This window comes from Pseudonaja textilis, chromosome 2 (genome assembly GCF_049901715.1).
Source record: "Pseudonaja textilis isolate UNSWEBS1 chromosome 2, rPseTex1.2, whole genome shotgun sequence".
NCBI classification, from domain to species: domain Eukaryota; kingdom Metazoa; phylum Chordata; class Lepidosauria; order Squamata; family Elapidae; genus Pseudonaja; species Pseudonaja textilis.
This window is the reverse complement of record NC_141991.1, coordinates 21,769,689-21,794,605: the sequence shown is the minus strand read 5'-3', so window position 1 is coordinate 21,794,605 and position 24,917 is coordinate 21,769,689. Positions and strand designations below refer to the sequence as shown.

At 46.5% G+C, this 24,917-nt stretch overlaps 1 protein-coding gene across 14 annotated transcripts in view; it reads right to left on the bottom strand.

Annotated features, from left to right (window-relative positions):
- Nucleotides 1–2,342: 2,342 nt before the first annotated feature.
- Nucleotides 2,343–24,917, bottom strand: part of BRPF1 (bromodomain and PHD finger containing 1) — a 31,382-nt gene continuing 8,807 nt past the window's right edge. For 2 of the 14 annotated variants that reach the window (XM_026717921.2, XM_087923479.1), the window contains 11 exons: nucleotides 22,364–22,562; nucleotides 21,355–21,489; nucleotides 19,777–19,923; nucleotides 15,569–15,875; nucleotides 13,268–13,573; nucleotides 9,912–10,166; nucleotides 7,786–7,930; nucleotides 6,713–6,849; nucleotides 6,493–6,611; nucleotides 3,463–3,617; nucleotides 2,343–3,222 (listed from right to left, as the gene is read on the bottom strand). In XM_026717921.2, the coding sequence (XP_026573706.1) occupies nucleotides 3,039–3,222; nucleotides 3,463–3,617; nucleotides 6,493–6,611; nucleotides 6,713–6,849; nucleotides 7,786–7,930; nucleotides 9,912–10,166; nucleotides 13,268–13,573; nucleotides 15,569–15,875; nucleotides 19,777–19,923; nucleotides 21,355–21,489; nucleotides 22,364–22,562 (2,089 nt within the window). In that variant the 3' untranslated portion in view covers nucleotides 2,343–3,038. Of the gene's footprint in view, nucleotides 3,223–3,462; nucleotides 3,618–6,492; nucleotides 6,612–6,712; nucleotides 6,850–7,785; nucleotides 7,931–9,911; nucleotides 10,197–13,267; nucleotides 13,574–15,568; nucleotides 15,876–19,776; nucleotides 19,924–21,354; nucleotides 21,508–22,363; nucleotides 22,563–24,917 lie in introns of all 14 variants that reach the window. The other 12 variants (XM_026717920.2, XM_026717919.2, XM_087923478.1 and 9 more) reach the window with 12 other exon arrangements.

The following is a 24,917-nucleotide window of genomic DNA, read 5'->3' as shown; positions in this document are numbered from 1 at the left end:
TGCCCGGATTAGGGGCATCGTTGTTATTCTGAGGGTTTTTTTTTATTCTTGGCAGCCTTTTTTGTCCGTTTGGTTTAAAGTTATTTATATTGTTTTAGATAGGATAGATAGATAGATGATAGATAGATAGACAGATAGATAGAATTCTTTATTGGCTAAATGTGATTGATCACACAAGGAATTTGTCTTGGTGCAAATGCTCTCAGTGTACATAAAAGAAAAGATACATAAAAGAAGAGATAAATGCTCTTCCCCACCCAGATTCGCCTTGACATGCCATATAAATTAACACGCAGTGGTATTTTACTTTCAAAATGTACGCTATTGATAAAGGACATATAGTACTGTATAGTACTGTATAGGGGAACACTTAACTGCTGACATTTCAAGGTGATAAGTCCTTAATCTCTCCTGAAGAAAGTGCTGGAAGGCATTTGAATTAAACACTTGATCCTCAAACACTATGGTTTGGTCTTAACAGCAACAAAAAAGCTAGAATTCCACTTCTTTTAGCTGTTTACTTGCTAAAATTCACATTAAGAATAATAGGATCACACCAGATAAATATGCTGAGCATTGAAGCAGAAGCTGGAATTATAAATAGTATATGCTATCTGTCTCATAACATTTGAATCCCAGATTCTTCTTCTAAGTAATGCATTTTTTAAAATTACCCAAATTGATAAAATTAGCGGGTATATAATGCATATTTAATTTTAAACCAGTTTTCATCATCAATCATTCAAATACACATTTCATTAAAAATTACAATAATTTAAATGAGATACATTTGATCTTTGGATACTATAATTAATTAACCATCTTAAAGGCCAGCTCTATACTATTTTATACTAAAATAGTATGCAAGTTGTGTGAAATCAGAGTTCTTACTCAAACAAGTTTTTTTTAACCCTTTTTATGCTTGTGAGGATTCTTTGTTTTTCAGACTGGAGACATCATAGCATAGAAGATAACTGTACAAACTGCTTTATTGTGGTCCATGCTTTTCCTAATAATACTTGCCCTGGGTTAATGCCATCCTCCTAGGTTTTGTAAGTTGATGTAGCCATGTAAATAATGATAGTTATTCCTTATAGCAACAGTCTTAAAATTTTTATAATGGCACACAATTTTTGCCTTCCTCCAAAAGTTCTTGTATATTGGGATTAAATGCTGCCTTGATGTAGTTGGTCTTTCTGACTGCTACCAAACTCCAGCCCAAAGTCTAAGCCAAACTCCAAGTAGGAATCACATCACAATGGGTTAAATGTCTCTGGAGATTCTGAATCTTCCAGGTCATGGTTATCTCAAAGGGTTTTTTTAAAAAGACAACTGGAGTACAGTGGGTTGCTTACAATCATTTGTAATCCCGGTAGTTGCCCTTTTGCTTAACCTCCTGTAGCAACTGTACATTTCCGAATATCACTTCCTGCTTCATTGTCTGCTTGTTGTCTTATCCTCCACCATTTCTCCACGCATCCACTGTTTTGTAGGTGAAGAGCCTCCTTAGGTTTGGGGGCGACCTTACGCCTTTGGGAAAACGAGTTTAGCCCTGGTGAATTAGAGATGGTGGGGTGGGAAAGTGTTTCTGCTTTGCTGTTGTTGGTTTTTTTCTAATGCAGACAACAATCCCAGCTTCATACTCCCACAATGTTAGGATGTATTTTTTATTTATAATTACACGAAATGATTCTCACACAGTTTAGATCTTCCAAAAAGGCTCTTTAGGGGGGAAAAAGGAAATTAAAGCTTTCTTTTAAAATACGACAAATGAAGTGACTGCAGTAGGAGGAAAGGCACTATCTAAACATTGGATGAAATGAATAGATTTGACAACAATCTCTCCAAAATAAGTAATTAGAAGCTTTAAAAAAAAATACCATATGCATATTTAGCACTATTGGTCCAAAATGTGTTATTATACAAGTGTGTTATTATACAAGTTATAGTGCTAAAATTTGCAAGATCTTTGTCATCTGGATGGGAAAAGCTTTGAGAATAATTTGTTGATGCTCTGAGCCCTTTGAAGGAAAAATGAAGTTTCAATGCAGTAAACTAAAATACAAGGAATGATGAAAACAATTCCTTACCCGATTTTTCTACAAAGTCAATCCTCACCGTTTCTAGATATGAAATCTTACGTATGTGGCTGATGCCCAATAAATAATGGTGATGGCTATGCTAATCCTGATAACAGGATACTAAAGATAGCTCGAATGGTTGGGCAAGTGATTAATTGAAGCCGAGAAAACAGACAACAAAGAGTCAGCACATCTTCTCATGACCATGGATTCCCTTGTCCTTTCTGCAAAGAGAATTTTAAAAAGGCAACGAGCCCGCTTGGTTCCAAAAGAGCCATTTTATTTTCTAAGAATCAATAGAGATCTTCTTTCTCCAAAATAAATACAAGTACAAATGCCCACCCGGCTGCAGCAGAAAGAGCCATGTTTCTACAAGGTGGTGGTGGGGGGATTGGGGGGAAGAGGAAGGGGATCAGGCTGAGTCAGATTCCAAAAAGCTATAGTATCAAAATGTGCAAGTGAGAAGATGGTGGCCCTGCTCTGCAGAGTGTCGGTGGGGCTGGGCCGAGGAAAGGCTGATGGATCTGGACAGGTGCTATGATGCAGGGAAACGGGGCCAGACTCTGTATGTTGGGAAGGGGTAGGTGTATGGAGCAGCCCAAATAATTTACATTCTCCCACTATTATACAGTATCTTACAAAAGTCTAGAGCCTTAAAGACCCAGAGAGTTAGGGTACTGCCCATAGGAGCTAGGCAGGCAGCTGGGTATTGCTCGTGCAGCTGGTCAGGGCGATTCCAGGCATGGAACAAGGAAGGGCAGGCTGGCACAAGAGGTAGGCTTTGCCCACGTGAAGGGCACAGTGCTCTGTGGGTGTGCCCAGCACACTGGAGGAGCTGTTGGGTGCTCTGTGCAGGTCCCTGCAGCCAGGCTTCCCAAGGCTGGAGCTCCCTGCTCTCTTCTCCCGTACAGTCCAGCTGCACTGAATGAGCACCCAGGGCGGGAGCCCCTCGGAGGGTCAGTCGCTCTCGCTGGAGTCGCTGGTCTGCTCTCCTTGCACCTTGTTCCGGTGCTGCATGGCTCGGTGATAGGCAATCTGGACAGACTTCCGGATGTTGGACTTGCGGCCTTCCAGCATCTTCTCCTTATCCAGGTCCTGGTTCACGCCGAGGGGCACGAGTTTGGTGCGGGGCAGCCACTGCCTGCAGGAAGGGAATGTGCGAAAGTCACTCCCAAAACAAGAGGGCTATTCCATCCCCCTGTTCCCACTCCTCCTCTCCCAGCCCCTAACTCCCCCAGCCCTGTCTCTCCTGCTTGAGCAGGGGGTTGGACTAGAAGACCTCCAGGGTTCCTTCCAGCTCTGTTCTGATTGATTGATTGAGCTCTTGCCCTTTCTTTGTAGCTTTTGGGACCCGGGAAAGGGAAAGAGGTGCAGCCCTTACCAGGTGCGCTTGTTGTCGAAGAAGAGGACCAGGTAGAGATGCTCCCGTGCTTCCTGAGTCATTTGCTCTCCCAGCTTCAATACCTCCAAGGGGGGCACAGGAATGGGGACACCATGGTGGAACATCCCTTCCCGGGGCATCTTCGGATCAATGATCTACCACGAACAGAAGGGAAAAGATCAGCCATCTATATGATGTGTGATAAGGAGAGGTTTGCAGAAAAGCAGATTAAAAAGGGAACAGACCCGGATTATGTGCACCTGCAGCAAAGGATTGAGAATGAATGTAGCATCTTGGATGCAAAGTCAAACACTCGGCTGTAAACTCCAATTTGACCAGAGTTCACCAAATAGTCTTTTGCTGTTAGTTATAGAACATGGTCTCCTAAAACCTTAACTTTCAGAGATTTCTTCTTCCACACGAACGTGTTTCTCATTTCTTATCACCTTTCCCCAGTCTAATCTCTTCAGATACACTAGTCCTCATAGTCTCCAGCTGACATATCCAACTGTCAAGTCAGTAATGATGGGAATTGCAATTGCAGAAGGGGGAAAAAAAATCAAATCTTTTAAGACTCTCTGCTGTGTGTGGAAACCTGCCAAGAATTCTGCAATACTGCAATGACAAAACCTCAGATGTTGTGCGTAGGAAAAAAAATAATTGCCACCCTGCTGTTTCTATTAGGATTGTCCTTGGGCGAGGAGGTTCTGACTATGCAAGTTATATCGTTTATAACATGGCAAATACACTGTTCGGTAAGAAAGGGATGGAATGGTATCAGCAGGGCCAAAACAATAACGTTCCTCAACCATGGCAACTGGAAGGTGTGTAGACTTCAACTCCCAGAATTCCCCAGTTAGGTTTGCCAAGTTTGAGAAACCCCCTGCCATAAATGTGTCTGCAGAGACTCTCAGCCATCCAGGTCATGGTTGTCCCAAAGGAGCTTTTTCAGGAGGCAACTGGACTTTCTGTTTTTTTCTTTTGAAAAGAGAAACGTCTTCAAAAGACGAGAAGCGAAATGTCTTGCGCGGAGGCTCAGGGAGGGCGAAAAACGAGTCTTCCGGAAGTTCAGGAAGGCCGGAAATGAGCCCGTTTCCAGAGAGCCTCCGGAGCCCAGGGAAGCCATTTTTGCCCTCCCAGAGGCTCAAGGGAAGCCTCTGGAGGCCAGGGAGGGCAAAAACGCCTCCCCCTGCTGTGGTGCAGGAGGCAGACTAGGCCAGGGGTCGCCAAACTTTTGGACCTCAGGGACCACCAAACTCATAATTTTAAATCCCAAGGACCACTAACCGGTTCTGTGGATGTGGCCTAATTTGTGGGTGTGGCTTGGTGGTCATGTGACTGGCTGGGCATGGCTTGTATGTAAATATTATAAATATTTATATAAATATTGATTCTTTTATAAAAAAAAAGCAAGCAGGCAGATTGAGTTGCTTACAAAATCACAGATTCATTCAGAGATCGATCTATCTGCCATCGGCTAGCTCAGTCCGTCACATAAAATTTGCTTGCAAGCAAACTCACAAAATTAACTCACAACACACCATGTATGTAAATATTGATTTTTTTATTTAAAAAAGAGCAACTTTTACCCAAAATCAGGCAAAGCAGGCAGGCAGATTGATTTGCTCACAAAATCACAGATTCATCCAGAGATCTATCTATCTGCCATCAGCTAGCTCAGTCTGTCACATAAAATTCGCTTGCTGTGAGTCTGCACTGAATAATAGAACCTTCAGTCCTAAGGGAAGTTCGGCTGTGCTTAAAAGCAGAGCTGGACATCTAAAGACTAGCTAGAAAGCAAGAAAGGCAACCATTTCCTGCTTCCTAGCTAATCTAAATCTCCCAGCACAGCAGAACAGCTGATGGTCGGGGGAAAAAAGGAAAAATAGCAACTTAGCAGGCAAGTTTGCCAGGTAAGGAGTGAGTGGGCAGGGAAGGTTCCCATGGGTCATGTGGGCAGTGCAGCCTTGTGTTTCTGCACAGCCTGGATTAATTGCTTTGGGGGTGGGGTGCTCTGGGGGTGAGATTTCTCTGTGGCCCACCAAAATTTTCTCGCAGCCTACCAGTTGGTGACCGCTGGACTAGGACACACCCATCATGGCCACGCCCATCCAGCAACCGAGCAGAGAACCCTTTGCTAAAATTTTTGAAGCCCACCCCGCCTACGGGGACAGACAAGTTAAAACAGCAGCAGAAAAATGTATGGAACTGACCCCCCCCCTCTGCCCCCCTCCCAAAATAGGCAGTGGTCTGATGTAATTACACAAGGCCCCTAGTTTTACTGCGCTCGGAAAAAAAAAACCCCTATGGTCTCAACACATTTGAAAGATGCACAGTCACCGAGTATGTGCAGAAATAAAAAAGACTACTGGATTTAAGCACACAGAGTCAAAATAAATTAAACTTCAATGCAGATTGTGCCTAAAATATTTATCTAGTTCTTAAAGATAACTGGTTTCTCAAGGCAAAACTATTTCTTTTGCCTGAATCGTCTCTGGAAACAATCCCAGCCATTTATCAGGTCTTTCCAGGAGACGGTACACCGCAGCTCAGGTGCAGCAATTCCGCTCCCTGTTTCCCCAGGGTTCTGCCTTTGAATTTCAACAAAACAACTCTTTTTGTCCATCTAGAAGGGAGGGTATCCTCTGAGGGTATCCCAGGCCAGCAGAAGTTTACATTCAAACCCAGATGCCGACTAGCATTTAGAACGGCAGGAAGGCTGCAGGATTGTGAAGACTAGCTGGCTTTACAAAGCCAGAGAAGTTCACTCTTCGGATCAAACTATAATGTATTTCTTTCTATTTTCTGGTCAAATGAATACTTAGCGATGGGTGCTCCATCACCAGAAGAGAATGGACAGCCATTTGTCTGAAATAGAGTCTCCTGCTTGAAAAGAGGGTGGGACTAGATGACCTCCAGGGTCCCTTCCAACTCTGTTATTCTATTATTCTGATAATTTCTCACTCTCTCTCTCACACACACACAAGAGATACATACAAATATCTACCCCGGGTACATATTCAAACCTACCAAAGCTGGATAAGATGGGTAACCCCGACATTTGGCCCACACTAAGTCCAAGGCATCCAAAGGAGAATCTTCATCTTCAGAGAGCCATCCGGCTGATCGGCTGATACTCTTCCGGACCACTGCACACAGCAGAAGGAAAAAAAGGGGGGGGTCTTTGCCATCCTTTTGCCAACCCAGCCCTGACGGGGAAACCAGAAGAAATCGGCTCTCCTATACTCACTGCCATGGCCCACACCTCGGCCGGTTCCCACCGAATAGGACTCGTTTTCCGTCCCTGACGTGTCTTCGCTGCTGTCCTCCGGGAAGTTTACTCGGGAGAAAGAAGGCTTCCCTCGGCCTTGCTTGGAAGGCGTCGTGCTGTAAGGGAGAAATAACGGTCTCAGAGGTGGGGCCCAGAGAGGCGTTAACCACAACCAAGGGGCTGGAAGGAAGAGCGGCACTGGGAGGAGTGGAAGCTGAGGATAAGGGAGCCCAGAAAGCCTTTCCGTGAACTTGGCCTAGGAACGACGAGGCCTCCCAAGCAACTGGCAGGAGAACCCGAGGAAGACGGACAAACAGGGCGAGTCCAAATAACCTTTGTACCTTGTTTCCCAGGCTGGTTGTGCAAATGAATCGTTTATATGCAAAAGGCAGAAGCTAAGAGCCACGGCCCGCTGCATGCTTTCACTCAACAATTTTGAGACGTCTTGCCTGTAGATACTAGAAATCATACATAGCTATCAAGACTCAAAGCCACTGAGTCTTGTCTAATTTTCCTCTCAGGGCACATCTCACTGGAAAGATGCAACCATTACAGAGTGTCAGCAATCTGCCCGGTACCTTTCCTTTGGCTTTCCTTGCTAGTAAGTGCCAGTTGGCCTGTTCTATACTCTGATCCATACAACCTAGGAGGTTCAAAGAGCACTCCCTACCAGAGTAGATAGAGGATGGCGCAGTGGTTAGAGTGCAGCACTGCAGGCTACTTCTGTGGCTGCCTGCAATTTGGCAGTTCAAATTTCACCCCAGGCTCAAGGTTGACTCAGCCTTCCGTCCTTGCGAGGTGGGTAAAATAAGGACCCAGATTGTTGGGGGCAATAGGCTGACTGTCAACCGCTTAGAGAGGTCTGTAAAAGCACTGTGAAGTGGTATATAAGTCTTAAATGCTACTGCTATTGCCGAATGCCCTTGTGGCACTGCACCTTTAAGGTGCTGATGAAAAGAAAACCCTGACAGGCTTGAAGAACAACGCCCTCAAGAGTTACGGGGCCGCCGCAAAAGCAGAGTTTTCGCGGCAGGCTGGGCCTTCTGGTATACCTGGTGCGATCTGAGGCTGCACTGCTAGTGCTGGTGCTGCTTGACTCGGAATCGGAGCTGCTGCGTGGGAGGTAGCCGCTGCGGTAGACAAGGAAGCTCTTCTTGACTGGCTGGCTGCCGCTGCTGAAACCGTTAGCTGGCAGATCTGGAGGGAGAGACGAAGCCATCAGAGAAAAGCCTGGGGTCTAATGGCTGCAGTAAAGCTCACCGGGGACAAAAGCTTCCTGCCAGGGCTACTGTCGGGCAACAATGGACGAAAGTTGAGGTCACGGATCAAGAAGCAAAGGCATCTGGGTATGGAGGCATCTGTCTGCGCCTGGCTTCTGCGGGTAGTCCTCAACATACAACCGCAACCGAGGCCAAAATCTCTGTGGCTGAACAAGGCAGTCACTAAGTGAGTTTTGCCTCCCTTTCTTGCCACCGTTGTTAAGTGAACCGCTGCAGTTGTTAAAAGTCAGTAGCACGGTGGTTAAGTGGAATCTGGCTTCCCTGTTGACTTGGCTTGTCAGAAAAATCCCAAAAGGGGATCGCATGACCACAGAAGACTGCAACCCTCATAAATAGGAGCCATTCGCCTACAGTGGTCCTGTGAAAAACTGTCATAAGTCACATTTTTCAGGGCCGTTGTTAATATAAAATGATCGCTACATGGACGGTTGTAAGTTGAGGACTAACTGTACTGTAAAAGTAGAAATCTTGAGGAGAAAGAGGCTAAGCTGGTTTAAGAGGCCAACACTCTTGTCTGTCAATTATCCCCAACTCTGTTTAATAATTGATTTTTTGAAATGCTTTATTTCCTTATTAAATATGTACCTTGCTTCCTGCTTATATAGGCACTCCCTTTCGACTCGGTTGAGCGCATACATAAGCTGAAAAGCAGGGTATATAATAAGGAAAAAACTTTTTTTTTTCCTCCCCAAGCCATCATTACTCCCCGATAACTGGCACAAGCTGCTTCCGGACAGTCGGCTCCAGGTCCCAAACACTGGACTTCCATAGTGGGCTCAATATGGAACCCCTGCAGCCTGACTCCCAAATCAGAGAGGCAAGACTTGGCATTTTTAGGTGTGTTTCAACTCTGCATGTACATTTAAAAACAAACAAACAAGCATGAGTGCAATAAAAGGCAACTGGGCTACAGCCTTACATCAGAATGTTTGTCTACAAATATATATCCTAACTATTATTGGTTGGCATCATCACATAACTAGGGAAGATATTCATTGGTTTGTTGAATTCATCTCTAATTTATTGCTAGCATTATTTGGTTAATTTTCTAACAAGAGGAAAGAAAAAAGCACCATTTAATTAGTCCCATTGAGAGCTCTGGCTGAGACTAAGAGAGCTGTAGGCCATCCTGTGTGGAGGGTTGTCAGACTAGGGGAAAGGCTTAGACTGTATAAGAATATAGAATTTATTATCCATGCTTCTCCTTGGTTCCCAATATGGATTTTTTTTTATTAAAGAAAGAAAAGAAGTTGAACTGTGGCAGGGTTCACAAATCATGCCAAGCCATCAGTTTGATTTAGTTTGCTTGAGACTTAACAAGTTGTATAAACACATTCAGTAAAACATGATTCAATAAACCATGCCTTAATATGATACAAAAAGTAAGCATTTATCTATCGGCCGTGTACTGAGCTCATTTATATAATGGCCCTTTTCCTTCACAGTGACATTTTGAATTAAAACAATAAATATTTATCCAAGAGCCTTTATCAGTACTGCACCCTTAAAGTCAGATCCTTTGCAGATTTACTCTCATTAAGAGCCACTACGTTCTCAGGGAAGCCTTAGGGAAGACTTTACAGGAAACCAAACTCCTCTTCTTTCATAAGAGCCACGGTGGCACAGTGGCGAGAGTGCAGTACTGCAGGCTACTTCTGCTGACTGCCGGCTGACTGCAATTTGGCAGTTCGAATCTCACCAGGCTCAAAGTTGACTCAGCTTTCCATACTTCTGAGGCCCAGATGGAGGACCCCGATTGTTGGGGGCCATAGGCTGACTCTGTAGAGAGAGCTGCAAAGCACTGAAAAGCGGCACGTAAGTCTAAGTGCTATTGCTATAATGCACATAAAAGTAGAACCAAGGTCCGGTGCTCAAGGTTTCCCTGCAGCTTCACTCACCAATCGGAGCATCCTCAGCCGATTTGTCGCTGTCGCTGTCGGAGCTGGAGCTGGGGCGTGGGCTCCTCACCCGCTTGCGCTGCCGCTGGGATCCCATGATCGGGAGCTGAGGGGGCCCCACGGGGCTGTTCCCATGACCAGGAGCCAGCTGACTGTCGCGGTTCTTGGGGGGGCGCCCAGGCCGCTTTGGGGGCACAGCGGTTTTGGGATTCTTCTTGGAGAAGAGCACCGATGTTCTCCTGCCGACTTCGTGTGCTGGGGTGGAGGAGGAATTGGGGCCAAGGCCTGGAATGAGGCGGAGGCTTTGGTTTAGAGGAACAACTTGGGCACTTTGGGGCCAGGATCCTGTCTTCCAGAGACAAGGGCAGGCGGGCCTTGGTTAACCGTAGCAATTGGGACCAGAACTGTTGTTGTTACGTGAATCAACAAGGGTCATTAAGCGTGGTCACCAATTGCAACCCCCTGCCGGCTTTCCCAGTGACTTGGCCTGTTGGAAGCCAGGAAAGAAAGTTGCAAATGGTGACCATATGACTGTGATGTGCTACCAGAACCAGAATTCTCAGGACAGGACTGGTCATAAGTACCACTCATTCAGTGCTGCGGTAAGTGCAAATCATCACTGAATGAGTAATCATTAACCAAGGACACCTGTAAGTTGAACAGCTGATTTTTAAGAGGGTGTTCGACCTTTCTGCTAAGGCCTTCTCCCTACTGCAATTGGAATGAAACTCAAACAGGGCAATGCTTACTATTTTCTTTCAAACGTGCCTTTTCAAACACATCCACCACATAATGTGCAGGGGGGAAAAATCTATCTGTGAACAAAGGAATCCTGAGCCAAACTCAACGCAATATGCAAGGCAGGCTTCAGAGCTGTTTTACACAACTTCCCAACTCCAAGTCAAGGAGCGTCTGTGGCTCAGTGGTTAGAGTGCAGTATTGCAGGCTACTTCTGCTGACTGCCAGCTGAATGCAATTTGGCAGTTCAAATCCCACCAGGCTCAGGGTTGACTCAGCCTTCCATCCTTCCGAAGTGGGTAAAATGAGGACCCGAATTGTTGGGGACAATAGGCTGACTCTGTAAACCACTTAGAGAGGGCTGTAAAAGCACTATAAAGCGGTATATAACTCTAAGTGCTGTTGCTATCTAGGCTTCAGCACTTTTTCAAAAAAAAAAAAAAAAAGTTCCACCCACCATAATTTTCTAGATCTATCAAGTGCCCTTCATAACAACACTGTGATATAATGAATAGACCTGGTCTAGGGCAGAGGTTTCAAACTCAATTTTACTGAGGGCCGCATCAGGGTTGTGTTTGACCTTGGGGGAGGAGGGGCATGGTCAGGCTGGGTGTGGCCAGCTCAACATCACTTGTGTGATCAAATGCCACTTTTTACTAGTTGTTGGTGTTGCTAGCCCTCTGCCAGCAAAAACGGAACCCGGGAGGGCGTGTGCACCCCTCCAGGGCTCCGTTTTTGGCTGCAATGGCCTCCTGAAGCTCTCTGCCAGCTAAAACGGAGCTTGGGAGACCCTCCCGAGCTCCATTTTCGTTGGCAGAGACCCTGCAGGCCAGTCCATCGCTGTTTCCAGGGCAGCCCTGCAGGCCAGATCAAAGCACCCCTGGCCTAGGGAAATCTCCACGTAGCTTGATTCTCCTTGCTTAACATTGGGGGCTCAGCGTCATCTTTCAGATGAGAAGATTGGGCTAAGTACAAATGGACTTCGTGCTGCTCTGGTTTTCTTAAAGAACCAGCAAGGAACTGAGAAGCAGAATTGGGAAGACATCTTGAAGATGCCATTCCAGCATCAGACAAGCCTGGGGGACCAGCTTCTGCCGAAGAAGTTTGCAGAAGGAAAACTTTCTGCAATTGCTGAGGCAGTCTTTGGCAATCATTGGCTCAGCGGCCCTCGCCTAGCCTAGGAATATTGTCCCATCTACTGGAAGTGGCAGAAAGTCTTGTCTGCATCCAGGAAAAAAACATTTTAGGCGTTTTTTAAAAAAAATAACTTTCATAAATCGGTTGCATTGGTGAAGATAAGGTTGCCGATTCCAAAAAATCATCTTTCAAAAATTGTGCAAGCTTTAGGGACCGCTGTCTTCCCATGTATAACTCAGCAGAGTCATAAGGGCTAGATGAGAGGAACATCTGTATAAGTTCAGGATATACGGGCCCCGAGGACAGTGAGAAGCTAAGGCCAAAGGCAGGAGCGACACTGATTCCTCTGAAGAAAAGGAATCTCAGGATCTTCTACCCTTTCCCTTCCATTGTTATCTGGGGGGTGATGGGAAATGTAGTTTGTCACACTTAAGAAGAGAGTATCTGTAGCTCAGGGCCGAACTGTGGAGCTCCCTGATTTCGATTGTTTGCTTGCAGACATTTCATTACCTGGCTAGCTAGCAGTGTCAATACGCTGATGAGGTTACGCAGTTGGGTTAACGAAATGTCTGGAGATGAGCAACCAAGCTCAGAGAGCTCCAAGGACTTCGCCTATGAAAGAGGGCAAGCTAAGGACCCATATGGAGATTCTCAGTCATCCATGGCACAGTTGCTCCGAAGGTGCTTCTTCAAAAGACAACTTGGACTTTCTTTGTTGTTGTTTTTTCCTTGAAGACGTTTCGCTTCTCAACCGAGAAGTTTCTTCAGCACAGGGGCGTCAAACTCGATTTCATCGGGGCTGTGTTTGACCACGGGGGACCGGGGTGAGCGTGGCCAGGGTAGGTGTGGCCAGCTCGACATCACTCATGTCAGGGACGCCTGTGGTGGCCCAAGTGTTCTGCCAGCTAAAATGGCCTCCTGCAGCTCTGTCAGGGAAAATGGAGCCGGGAGGGGCACACATGCCCCCCCCCCCAGCCCCTGTTTTCAGCCACGACAGCCTTTGGCAGCTCTCTGCTAGAGAAAACAGAGCCAGGGGGAGCCATGTGCGCCTCCCCACCACCCCGAGCTTTGTTTTCTCTGGCAGAGGGGCTGCAGGAGGCCGTTGTGGCCGAAAACGGAGCCTGGGAGGGCTGCACGAGACCCTCACGAACTCCCATTTTCACTGGCAGAGGCACCACGGGCCGGTCCTTCGCTGTTTCCAGGGCAACCCCACGGGCCAGTTCTTGAATCTGACGCCCCTGTTTCAGCAGATCTGAAGAAGCTTCTCGGGATAAGAAGCGAAACGCCTTCAAGGGGAAAACAACAACAAAGAAAGTCCACGTTGCCCTTTGAAAAAGCACCTCCGGGGGAAGCTAGGCTAACGTGGCAGGACCCTAGCCTTCCCAAGAGATGCCCCTGCCAAGCTTCCAGAGAGAAGGAATGGGCCCCCCACGTTCCTCACAGGGACAAGCAGCTCCAGGCTTGCTAGCCTCACCACCAACCTTTGCTGGTTTCTTGGCTGCTGCTCTCCTCAGCGGCGCTGTCGGTTTGAGGGTCCTTCTCGCAGGTGTTATGGGTCGGCAGAATGATGCGGGCCAAGGGGCCGTGCCCATCCCTCCCTGTCTCCCGCTGGTGTGCCAGCTTGCGCCGCAAGGCGGTGATCTCCTTCTTGATCATCTTGGTTTGCCGGCAGCGGCTCACGCTTTGCTTCCCGGCGCTCACCTCGGCCAGACGCTCGAGCAGGAGGTTCAGCTGGTCTTCCAGGGGCAGGTGCTTTTGGTTTTCGGACAGCAGCAGCCGCTCCTCGTCTGGGAAAAAGGAAACACCTGCTTTTGCGAAACTCTTTCCTTTCCTTTCCTTTTTTTTTTTTTTTTGTCTTCAAGGTGCCCAAAAGTCACTTGGCTGTGAAATGGGCAGCATATAAATGGAATGCGTTGTGTGAATTCAACGAACGTTTTTCTTTAAAGGTATTAAAAGTGTAGAGACCACCCAACTCACACGTGGGTGGCTTTCACGTTTTTCATACAGGTAGCCCTCGACTCCACAATCTTTTCTTTTAGTGACCGTTCAAAGTTACAACGGCACTGAAAAAAGTGACTTATGACCGTCTCTCACACTGACAAGACATTGCAGCATCCAAATTCAGACATTTGGCCGCTGGCTCAAATTTATGACAGCTGCAGTGCTCCAGGATCACATGATCCCCTTTTGCAACCTCCTGACAAGCCAAGCCAGATTCATTTAGAAAACCTGTCACTAACTTAACAACTGCAGTGATTCCCTTAGCAACTGGGGCGAGGAAGGTCGTAAAACGGGGCAAAATTCACTTAACAACTGTTTTGCTCAACAAGAGAAATTTTGGTCTCAATCAGTCGTAAATCAAGGACTACCTGTACGCTTAAAAGAACCTGAGCTCAGCTAAAGGAGAAATCATTCCTTCTCCTGGTCTTTTCTTATGATGAAGCGTGTCAGGTCCGTGTATCTGCCATTCTTCAATGGAAGAAGAAGGTGGGGGGGGGGGTTGGTTGATACAAGTAATTCTTTTTGATGTAACCCGAATATCTTAATTCTTGTATTGAATCTGTATAACTTGCACATGATATACAACTGGAGGACTGGAACCAGATGTCTAGAAACTTGTCACCTCTTGGAGAGACAGTAAGAGGAGACGTGGCCATAAAAATTCCAGCTCCAAAAGAAACTTCCTGGGAAGCTCTTCTCAATTACGTTCCCAGAATGGAAAAAAAAAGGGGGGGGGAGGGGAATTAACATGTTGCTTCTTTGTATTGGCGAAATTCACACCGGACTAAGGGTAGGGGTTCTAACTCCCTTTATCTAGGCTGCATGCCTGGAGGCATATGAGACCCTGCTTTGAACATCACCTGGGTATCTTTTCAAGAAAGAATTCCTCTTGAAATACCCAGTTTTCAAAAGTTGATTCTTATCGTTTGAAGGGGAGAGAGTTTGGGCCTTACAAAGCGGCTTCTGTGCTGGAGGCACAGCTAAGGTGCAGAGCGACCGTTGGCTGTCCAGAGATTGCTAAATCACAATTACCAGCAGCCTCAGATAACAGGTCCAGTGGTGAAGAATCACGGAATTGTAATTCAACCCCATGTGGAAGAGGATAGCATCTCCCATTCTGACCTGAAGATTTGAGGATCAAAAGGCTGTGGCTTTCTTTTCTCTCGTTGCAAAGAGCAGCTCCCAAACCACGTTTTTGGGTTAATGTTCCTCTTTTTCTCTATTTTTTTTAAAAGATTTTTATATAAATATGCAAAGGGGAGGATGAGATCCTTGATAATCTATGCTACAGTAAAGCAGTACGGCCATCTCTTGGTTCAGAATTCAAAACAAGCCTGGATTTACTCTACTGAGTTTCGATCGGGATGATTGGAATGATCAGCATCCTAGCAAGCAAGCAAATGAACAAGCCCAGAAAACATCAGTTACGAAGAACATTATTACGTTCCCATCTTTCGCACTGATTGGCTAAGAAGCCTTGGTTTAAGCCTGCTTACGGTGTATGCTCCCCACAGGGGACAATAAACTGCCACACTAATTTTTTACCTTGGCTAATTCCCAATATTTTCCGCTCTTTCATCCCTAAATGTTTTTTTTTTCCCCCACCCTCCCATTTTACTGGAACTGAATTTCAGGCAGAAGGGTTGTGAGCTTCCCTTTCGTGTATCCCTCACTCCAGTGCATGGGCGTACTACATCAGCATGCTCTTCCGCTCCAATACGCCGAAGCAGGATAAAGAGTTGCTCCAGAATGGCCCTGCCCACCTGAGAAGGACTACTAACCATTTTCGGTGCTTCGCAGAGGAGCCTCCTCCCCAGCCATGGGGAAGTGCATGCCGGTCTCAAAGTCAATGCCCATCTTCTCTGCTTGCCGGCGTGCTTGTCGCAGCACGGCGCCCCCTTGCTCCCGTAACCGAACGGCCGCCCGATAGAAGATGGTGTCTTTGGCGTTGTACTTCAAGCAGTTGCTGACTATCAGGTTGAAGTCCTCCTCAAACTCGTCCAGGTTCAGGTAGCGATAGGCCTCCAGCTTCTGCTTCATCGTGTAGAAGTCCATCGGTTTCTTGATGTGGTCCAGGTAATCCGGGACCTGCAGTGGGCAAAAAAAGACCAGGGAGGCTAAGAGGCTGAGATCCCACTTCTGGGCCAGTCCTGCTCCAAGAAAAAAAAAAAAAGAGGTTAGAGCAGCCTTGAAAAACGGCTTTACAGCTCTTGCCCAATTTGGAGCAATGTCCCCACTTAGAAGGGGTACTGCCATTTCCTGTGGGCACATAAGACACTATGCAACAGGCAGTCAAGAAACACACCCACGAGCAAGACCTCCCTGGTCTGCTAAAGAAGTACCTGCAAAAACCATTTTAAAGCAAAAACAACTGAAATGGACTTCTTGCTTTTCAGCCAGAAATAAGCAGGCTGGTTTTGGATGTGTCTAAAAACTAGCTAGTCAGGGTTCTCCATCCTTAATCTACCTGGAAAAAGAAGTTTTCCATTCTCCCCCGTTCTGTCTAGAGGCCCATCCATTCTCCTGGCTCTAATTTCTCAGCCTCAACCCACAGCTTATTCAATCACTGGGCGCTCTCCAAATCTCATGCACCATACTGACTTTTTTTCCCAGCGAAAGGACAGAGAGATCAACTGGGCATTTTAAAATCAATGGTGGCTGCAGGAGGGAGGACCATGCTCTTTTTTTTAAAAAAAAAATGATATTACACTGCGTTTCCTCCCTCCGACCAACAGAAGGAATGATCTAACTCCAAACCAATGGTTCATTTTGACCGATTCTGTCAAGAGATGGTGGGTCTCTTGAAACTTTGATTTGCGTTTTTTTAATATATAGAAATGTGTGTGTGGGGGATTGCTTTAGTCACTGTATTTTTAGGCTAAGGGGGGGGGGAAGTCTTCTGAGTTCTTGACCGTAAATAGCAAAATGATCTTTAAATAAAAAAGCCTCCTAAATAAAGGAGGTAAAGGAGGTTATTATTACCAAATCCACGGGCTGTAATTAGATTCTCAGATATTGCAATGGTATTACAGTGGAAAAGAAAAGCTGGTATCAGCTAAAAGTTAATACCGTACAGACTTATTGCAACAAGATGCTCAGAGATTCCCAGCCATGGGAAAAGCAATCCCCTTGACTTCATCACTTGTAAATATGACCCGGCAATTAAAAAAAAGAGATAATTGATCCACTAAAGCCATTTGATGATTAGGCTACCATCGCCAGCCACGCTTAAGGAGGAGCTTGCTTAACTGGGCCTGGGGGATAGCTGTGGAAAGCCTGCTGCTTGAACTAAGCAGCCACCTCCAACTCCCACTAAACAATGGTTGCAATGGTTAGGAATGGCAGGGACTGAAGGCCCTTGTACTGGGGATGTAACTGGGGATGTTCTGAGGGCTGATGGCATTCCTGCAAGGGGTGTGTGTGCGTGTGTGTGTGTCAATCGTTTATTAGTGAATTAGGCAGCCATTCATTGGTTATTGCCTACAGTAGTAGCTGGGAGACTATTGGCTGATCCCCAAAACCTAAACAGGAACAGAACTAGCTACCCCTTGGATGGGAGATTAGCAGGAAATCTCCAGGCTACAGGCTAGACTGGGAAGTCACATCTCGAAAGAAATCAAAGGTCAGGCATATTCTGGTAGAGAGAAGTTCCCCAGCACGAGTCCAAAAGTGAGAACAATCAACCAATGGGAACAGCTTTGCCCTCAAAAGTTGTGGGAGCGCCATCACTTGAGACCTTCAAGAAGAGATTGGATTGCCATCTGTCAGAAATTGTCAGAAAGTGTAAGGTCTCCTGCTTGGATGGGGGGGTTGGACTAGATGACCTATAAGGTCCCTTCCAACTCTGATTATCTGTTATCTATTAAAAGCACAAAAGACTAAACCTCTGGTCCTGGTGACAGACCCAGATTGGATCATTATTGCAACATTATCCTGGGACAGATATATTTGCCTCCATCTGTAAGCCACTTTTAAGCTGTTGTCAAGAAACCTGTATGGATGGGACCATATGATTAGCAGGCGCTGAAGTTAACTTGGGGAAACTTTGGCTTTTAGAAGGGTCAGAAAAGGAAGCTGAAGAGAAAAAAATAATAATCTTACTAGGTCATATATAAATTCTACCTGAGAGAAATAGGAAAGTAGAAGAAAACGGCCTTTTCTGCCTGGACTATGCAGCACAGATTAGCAGATCTACCCTGCCCACAAGGAAGACTGGCCTCTAGAACAACTTGAACAAGGCTTGGGACCGCCAATGTCAGTCTACCCAGTGTCGCCCAATCTAGGGAGGCATGAATATCGGGATACTGGAGGAGGAGCCACAGTACTTATGCTCCTTCAACAGAGCCTCGCATCTCCATTCTGAGCCTTCCACTGCGATTCCTGATGACCCCAGAAACTTCACCTTGGACCTGAATCCCAACTGAAATACCAGCTTCAGCCACAACCAGAACTGAAGCGATATCCAAACGAGTGTCTTTGTGTGACATGGTGATGGATGTGCTGGAAATGGATCAAAGAGATTTAAAACAACCCATCCTTAGTTCTGAGGGAGACTTCAGGCCAGTCACTGACTCCTGGCCCAGGCTGCCTAACGGGGATGTTCTTGAAGGGCAAAACATGGACAAGGGAACATTGTCTACACTGCTTTGTGCTCCTGAAGAAAAGTTATAGATAGATGATAGATAGATAGATAGATAGATAGATAGATAGATAGATAGATAGATGACAGATAGATGACAGATAGATAGATAGATAGATAGATAGATAGATAGATAGATGATAGATAGATAGATGACAGATAGATGATAGATAGATAGATAGATAGATAGATAGATGATAGATAGATAGATAGACAGATAGATGATAGATAGATAGATAGATAGATAGATAGATAGATAGATAGATAGATAGATAGATGATAGATAGATGATAGATAGATAGATACCGTGTTTCTCATATAATGAGGCCAAGTTTTTGGTTTTTTTTTGAGCCCCGAAAAAATGGCTAGGCCGTCTTTTGGGGTGTGACTTAATTTCCCCCCGCTTGCATCTTTGGGCGGGCGGGAGGCTATGGCTTGGATGTTGACCTCGGCATTGGTGGGGCACTTCGTATTGGGGTCAACGCAGGCAGCACCATATCCGGGTGTGCAACAAAAGTACTTCCTAATGGCAAGCCCCTCCCCCATTCCCCCCATTTCGCATGTTTTAATATAGGCGTTAATTTGGGGGGAGGGGCTTAATTTCATTTCATGCCTGTAAAACATGCTGGGACATCCTATTGGGGGAGGCCGTATTGTTGGAGAAACAGGGTAGATAGATAGATAGATGATAGATAGATAGATAGATAGATAGATAGATAGATAGATAGATAGATAGATAGATAGATAAGATAGATAGATGATAAGATAGATATAGATAGATAGATAGATAGATAGATAGATAGATAGATAGATAGAAGAACCAAGACAGGGACCTCCTAATGGTGCTTTAGTTTTGAAAAGAGGGCCCAAACTAGAAATGAATGGTCATCCACTGATACCAGGCTTGAAAACAGGGGCTAAAGAATCACAGGAAGAGCACTTGCAGGGATGCACAGGTCATGTCCATGCCATGGTATAGATTCTGGGGCTAAATATACGACTTGGGATAGGAATGCATACTAAAAAAAAACACTTGAGCCCAAGCCTTCTCTTCCAAGACCATGAGAAAATCCACATTATTATTGCACACCGAACAAGGAGCAGCATTGTATGTTTACGCCAACGGGCCGGATTTTCTAAGGTTTCTCACGTTCAGGATTATGACCAGGATGCTACTAGGCGGCCTGGCACGTGTATCTGCTTGGGCCTAGCTGTGAGGGTGTGTGTGTGTGTGTGTGTGTGTGTGTGCAGTTATCTTGGGCAGAGGATAGGACCAGCAAGCCGCAAGACCAACCCCTTGGCTGGATGGGAACAGAGCAAAAGATAAATTGGGGGTGGAGGGGTTCTTACTTCGTAGAGTTCTGTTACCTCAGACAGCGGGACCGGCTGGCTGAAGATGTTGCCCGTGTCCTTTTCCTGGAGCTGCTCGAGGGTCCGGCGCAGGAGGATGAGGAAGGGAGTCAGCTGCACCTCCAGGGCCACTTGCTGGATTTTAATCTGGAAGGGAAGGGAAAGTGCTACTGAGCACGCGGCGGCCAAACACTCTGCCGTTGTTACCTTGGGGCCTCTGAATCACCGTGGGGGGGGTTAGAAAGCAGGAGGGCCCAAAATGGAGGCCGAACTCAAAGGGCACAAACAGCGTCTTGTCTTACGTTAGCAAATCCGTATCGGTTTCTCTGAGATCTGTGCCCACAAACCTGATAAATACCCGTGTTTCCCCCAAAATAAGACTGGGTCTTATATTAATTTTTGCTCCAAAGGCCGTATATTATTGGGCTTGTTTTCAGGTGATATCTTATTTTTCAGGGAAATGCGGTACTAAATGCGTCCGTCTGGCTGACAATCTTAACTGGGGCTTATTTTTTTGGGGGGGGGGGTAGGGCTTATATTACGAGCATCCTGAAAAATCACGCTGGGGTTTGTTTTCCGGTTGGGTCTTATTTTCAGGGAAACATGGTAGAAGAGTGCAATCTCTAACCCAATACAAGACCAAGTTCAAACTGTTTTTAATATCAACTGGCTGCTCTCTATTTACATAGGGAGGTAACATGCCCCCCCCAAGCCTTCTCGCCACCCCTCATGAGCTGAGTGCTTACCTCAGAAGTGCTCACGACGCCTGAAATGATGCACTGCAAGAACACTGTCAGTCTAATAAACAAGATGCCTTTTGGGCAGCTTGCCTGATATGACTGAACTTGTTTTCGTGAAACCCCAAGTGAACCTGCACTCAGCCCCCAGGGACACTGGCTGAAAGCTACTCCCCAAGGAGAGGCAAAGTTGTAGTATGCACAGCCCAGAGCAGGCTTTGTTCGCATCATGGAAAACAGCCTGGGAGCAGGTAGAGGGCCATCTACAAAAACAAACACCTACTAAAAATCAAGAGCACTCAAGACTCGTATACCATCCCATAGGACCTTCCAGCCCCCTCTAAGCCGTTTACAGAGTCGTCCTATTGCCCCCAACAATCTTGGTCCTCGTTTTACTGACCTTGGAAGGAGGGAAGGCTGAGTCAACCTTGAGCCGGTCAGGATTGAGCTCCTGGCTGTGGGCAGAGTTTGCCTGCAATGCCGCATTGGAAACACTGCGCCACCACGGCTCTAAATGCAAATCAAATGGACCCCCCCCTTTTTTTGCCCCTCCCACTCCCAAAACAAAGCAAACCCTTCTTTGTGGTTGAATTCCTTGGCTTCTGCTGTTTCCTTTATTCTCCCAGGGAAACGTCATGCCTTCCTCTTTCAGTGTCGTTCTCCAATTTAAAAAGGCCTAGAGTGCAAAACACCGCCATCTCCTTTCCCTAAAAGCCCCCAATTGCAGGTATTCTGGGAGCATCCTACTCCCGTTTCCCCGTCCCCCGTCCCCCAAGTTATTCAGAGGAGAACACCCATGGCTTCCCCTCCCCCTCCCAACTCCCTTCCCTGGCACAGTTACCGTCTCTCTCTTGAGCTTCTCCCTCTTGCGAATTAACTCCACCAGCAAGCGCGCTCGTTCCAGGTCGTGGCGGAGGCGCTGCCAGGACTTCAGCTGCTCTTTCAGGGCCCAGTTCTTATCCTCTGTGTTATCTCGCTGCAGGAACATCAGAGTCTATGAGAGGAAGGGGCATCCCTGCCAAATGCCAGGCTGCCGTTGCTTATAGAACAGCAGCAAATCAGCTCCTGCCAGAATCGCGGCCAGGAGCCCAGAAGGAAGTGGAGCACGGCAAAAGCCACAGCCGTGGCAGGCAGAATGTGGCAGGCCCACTTTCGGGGAAGCTTGTTTGCTTTCTCTCTCCCTCCCTCCCTTTGTCGCAGAGGAAGGAAGGAAAGTGCAAGGCACTAACAACTTGATATCAAGTTACTCTGCTGGTTCACTATCTACCATTGAGCAGTAACTACCGTACAGTATTCAGGATCTCAGAGGAAGTGGGCCTCCCGTTCCATGATTCTCTAGGAGGAGATGCCAGGACTGAACATGGGGATTCCTACCTGCAAAATACAAGTCCTTGGCAGCTAATCCTCCAGCTCACCTGGCTTTGAAAGCTGAAAAATTTCCCCCCGCTCCATTATGAGGCTGGGAGGCCTTGTCAAACAAGAGAGCCTCTTGACTTAACGGTTCCCAAGCCAGCCCGCGTGGCTGCAACCCATCCAGCCCGGAGAAACCGATGGATAAACTGAGCCGTTGGGCAAGGCTGGCTGGAGGCGCCGCTTGGGAATGGCTGGAAAACCTGACGGCGAGTTGGGCCTCGGTCACGCTATGCTCTTTCTGTGTCACTGTTTACATTGTGGTTACGTTTTCAGCTGCAACTTTGAGTTGGGGAGCCGTACCAATTGGTTAAATAAATAGACAAAAGCCCTTGCTTTTGGCAAGGTGCACCCCAGTGGTAGCAAGGGCTCTTCCACAGCGGGGACACCCAGGCCCTTTTTCGTCCACCCTTGCCCGAAAACTCAAGGGAAAGCCATACCTGCTCAGTCTTGGCCACGGGAGGAGGAGGAGCCGGCCTTCCTTGTTCGCAATTCCTATGTGATTGCAAGTGCGTTTGGAGCCGCCGCAACAAAGGGACTCCATTGCGTGATTGCCTCTTGAGAGTCCAATAACTGTGCAACCTCTGCATGAACTGACTCTTTCGCTGAAGGGTCAAGCGGTTGGTGATCTTACTAAGCCTGCAGGGGAAGAAGAGGGGGGTCACAAATGCCAGAGGGGTCAGAAACCCCCTCCCCACCCACCCCCAAGACTGTTAGAAAGGATGCCGCAGCGCCGCTGGTCAGAGGCAGTAGATAAAACAGGAGGATTCAAATTCTGCGTTCAACCAGAATAATCTTAAGTGTCAGGTCTGCCATCTTCAACAATCTTCGCTTCGCTGGCGTCCTGCCATGAAACGCGGGAAGCGGGTAGAGGTAGGAGAGGGGAATGATAGAGTGACAGGAAGCAGAGCTGCCAATCCGGAACAGACTGGCTGATCAAGGATGAAGCGGTGAGAGCTCCACCAAAGAAGTTTCCAAACCTCAAAGCCATTCCCAAAATACCTGATTCGCATTTCCCTGGACCCTGAAGGGATTGGTCAAGGGGGGGGGAGGACCAGGGAAGAGGGGTAAATGCAGCCTTTCCGCGGGAATATTCAGATCCAGATTTGCTTGTGCTGTAACTGCTTGATTTTTAGTAAAAGTTAACCTTTAACTACAAAAAAAAAAAATGGATTCGAGGGTCTTTCTTTCCTAAATTTCAAGTCGGGACAAGCCTGACACTTAAAGTTGCTACAAAGGCAACTTTCAGCACTCAGCTTGATGGACCAAACCAGAACAAAAAACTAATGTGTAATTCCAGACTCTGTTGGGTGAAGGATGAAGGAATTGTTGTCAACTACATCATATCCTGGATCACAACAGATTGGGAAAGATTGCACAATAACACATCTAAGCAAGGGCTTAAAATATAATTTCTGCTAAACTTTCACATGTCCTGCTCTGCAATCACCCTCTTAGGTAGTATCAGAGTCAAAAATCTACTGACGATTTCAGTGAAAGCAAGTGTAAATTTTTAATTGTTTTATATATATATATATATTTTTAAGATAAGACTCCCAGAGTCATTTAATAGTGAAATGGGGTGGCACGCAGATACAATAAAAAATAAATAAATAAATCTATGTTCTTAATAAAGGTTTATCTGGAATTAGAAGACAGGCTAAAACCTGTCCAACAAGTTTATCTCACACGTAATTTTCCTAAATAAAATATAACTATCCCATCCAAGGTTCCAACATTAAAATTTGGTTGCAGAGACTAAGAAGGGTGAGAGGAAAATAAAATAATTGGGCGCTGATCGTGGCAGCTACAAGGAGTCAACTAACAGTCAATTTGACATGGTTTCAAATATCTCCTCGTTTTCATTTCAGCAAGTTACCGGCTCCCAGATTAATTCCACTTGCAGCTGCTACTTCCTTCCTCTCCTGGAACAAACCCCAGATCCCTTCCCATTAACAATGCCAACAGCTGCTAGTCACAGCAGCACAACCATTGGCCCAAGAAAAAGCATTATAGCGCTGTGAAATGCTTTATGCGTTGATTGCCTAACCTTTAAGCTACAGAGGAAAGAAAGAGCCCTCAGTGAAAACCTGGTTTTTATTAACCCTGGAGGGATTGGTTGAAACAGGGCAGCAGTGTATGGGTTGGGAAGAATGCCGCGGAAAAAGAATTCACACGCAAAGGTCAATGACCAAAGTCAATCAATGACCAAAACAAAAGAGGAGCAGAAATGGGAACCATTTGCTGCCACCTAGTGCCCATTTGGGTTTTTACAACTTAGCCCTATTTCAAAGCACTTTGAAAGCAGAGCCACAAACACTGAAGAGCTACGGGACAGCCAGGAATTTAAAGTACAGTTAGTCCTCAACTTACAATCATAACGAGCCCAACATTTCTGTTGCTAAGGGAGACAGTTGCTAAGTGAGTTTTGCCCCATTTTACGACCTTGCTTGTCGCAGTTAAGTGAATGATTGCAGTTGTTGTTAAGTTAGCAAGCCAGTTGTTAAGTGAATCTGGCTTTCCCCATTGACTTTGCTTGATAGAGGGTCGCAAAAGGAGATCATGTGACCCCCCGGGAGACAGCAACGGTCATAAGGATGAACCCGTTGTCGAGCGGGTGTGTTTTGATCACGGGGGACGCTGCGAAGATTGTAACTGTGAAAAATGGTCACGAGTCACCTTTTTCAGCGCTGTCGTAACTTTGAACGGTCACTAGGTGAACTGTTGTAAGTTGAGGACTACCTGTATAAGAAGTACCCACACACACACAAAATGTCCAGCTCACAGCATTCTCAATCTACGCACAACCAGCCCTACGAGGGAGGGGAAATGCCTTCTTCTGGAAAATGAGACGGCACTGATAACAGGCAATACCCATTGATCTCGCTTTCCGTCCTTCTCCCCAGCCCCAGTCAGGATGATCACAGCGGGAGGAAAGCGCATCGACAGCAGGAGAGGCCAAACCAGACGCCTCTCAGCTGCTTTGGTATAGGA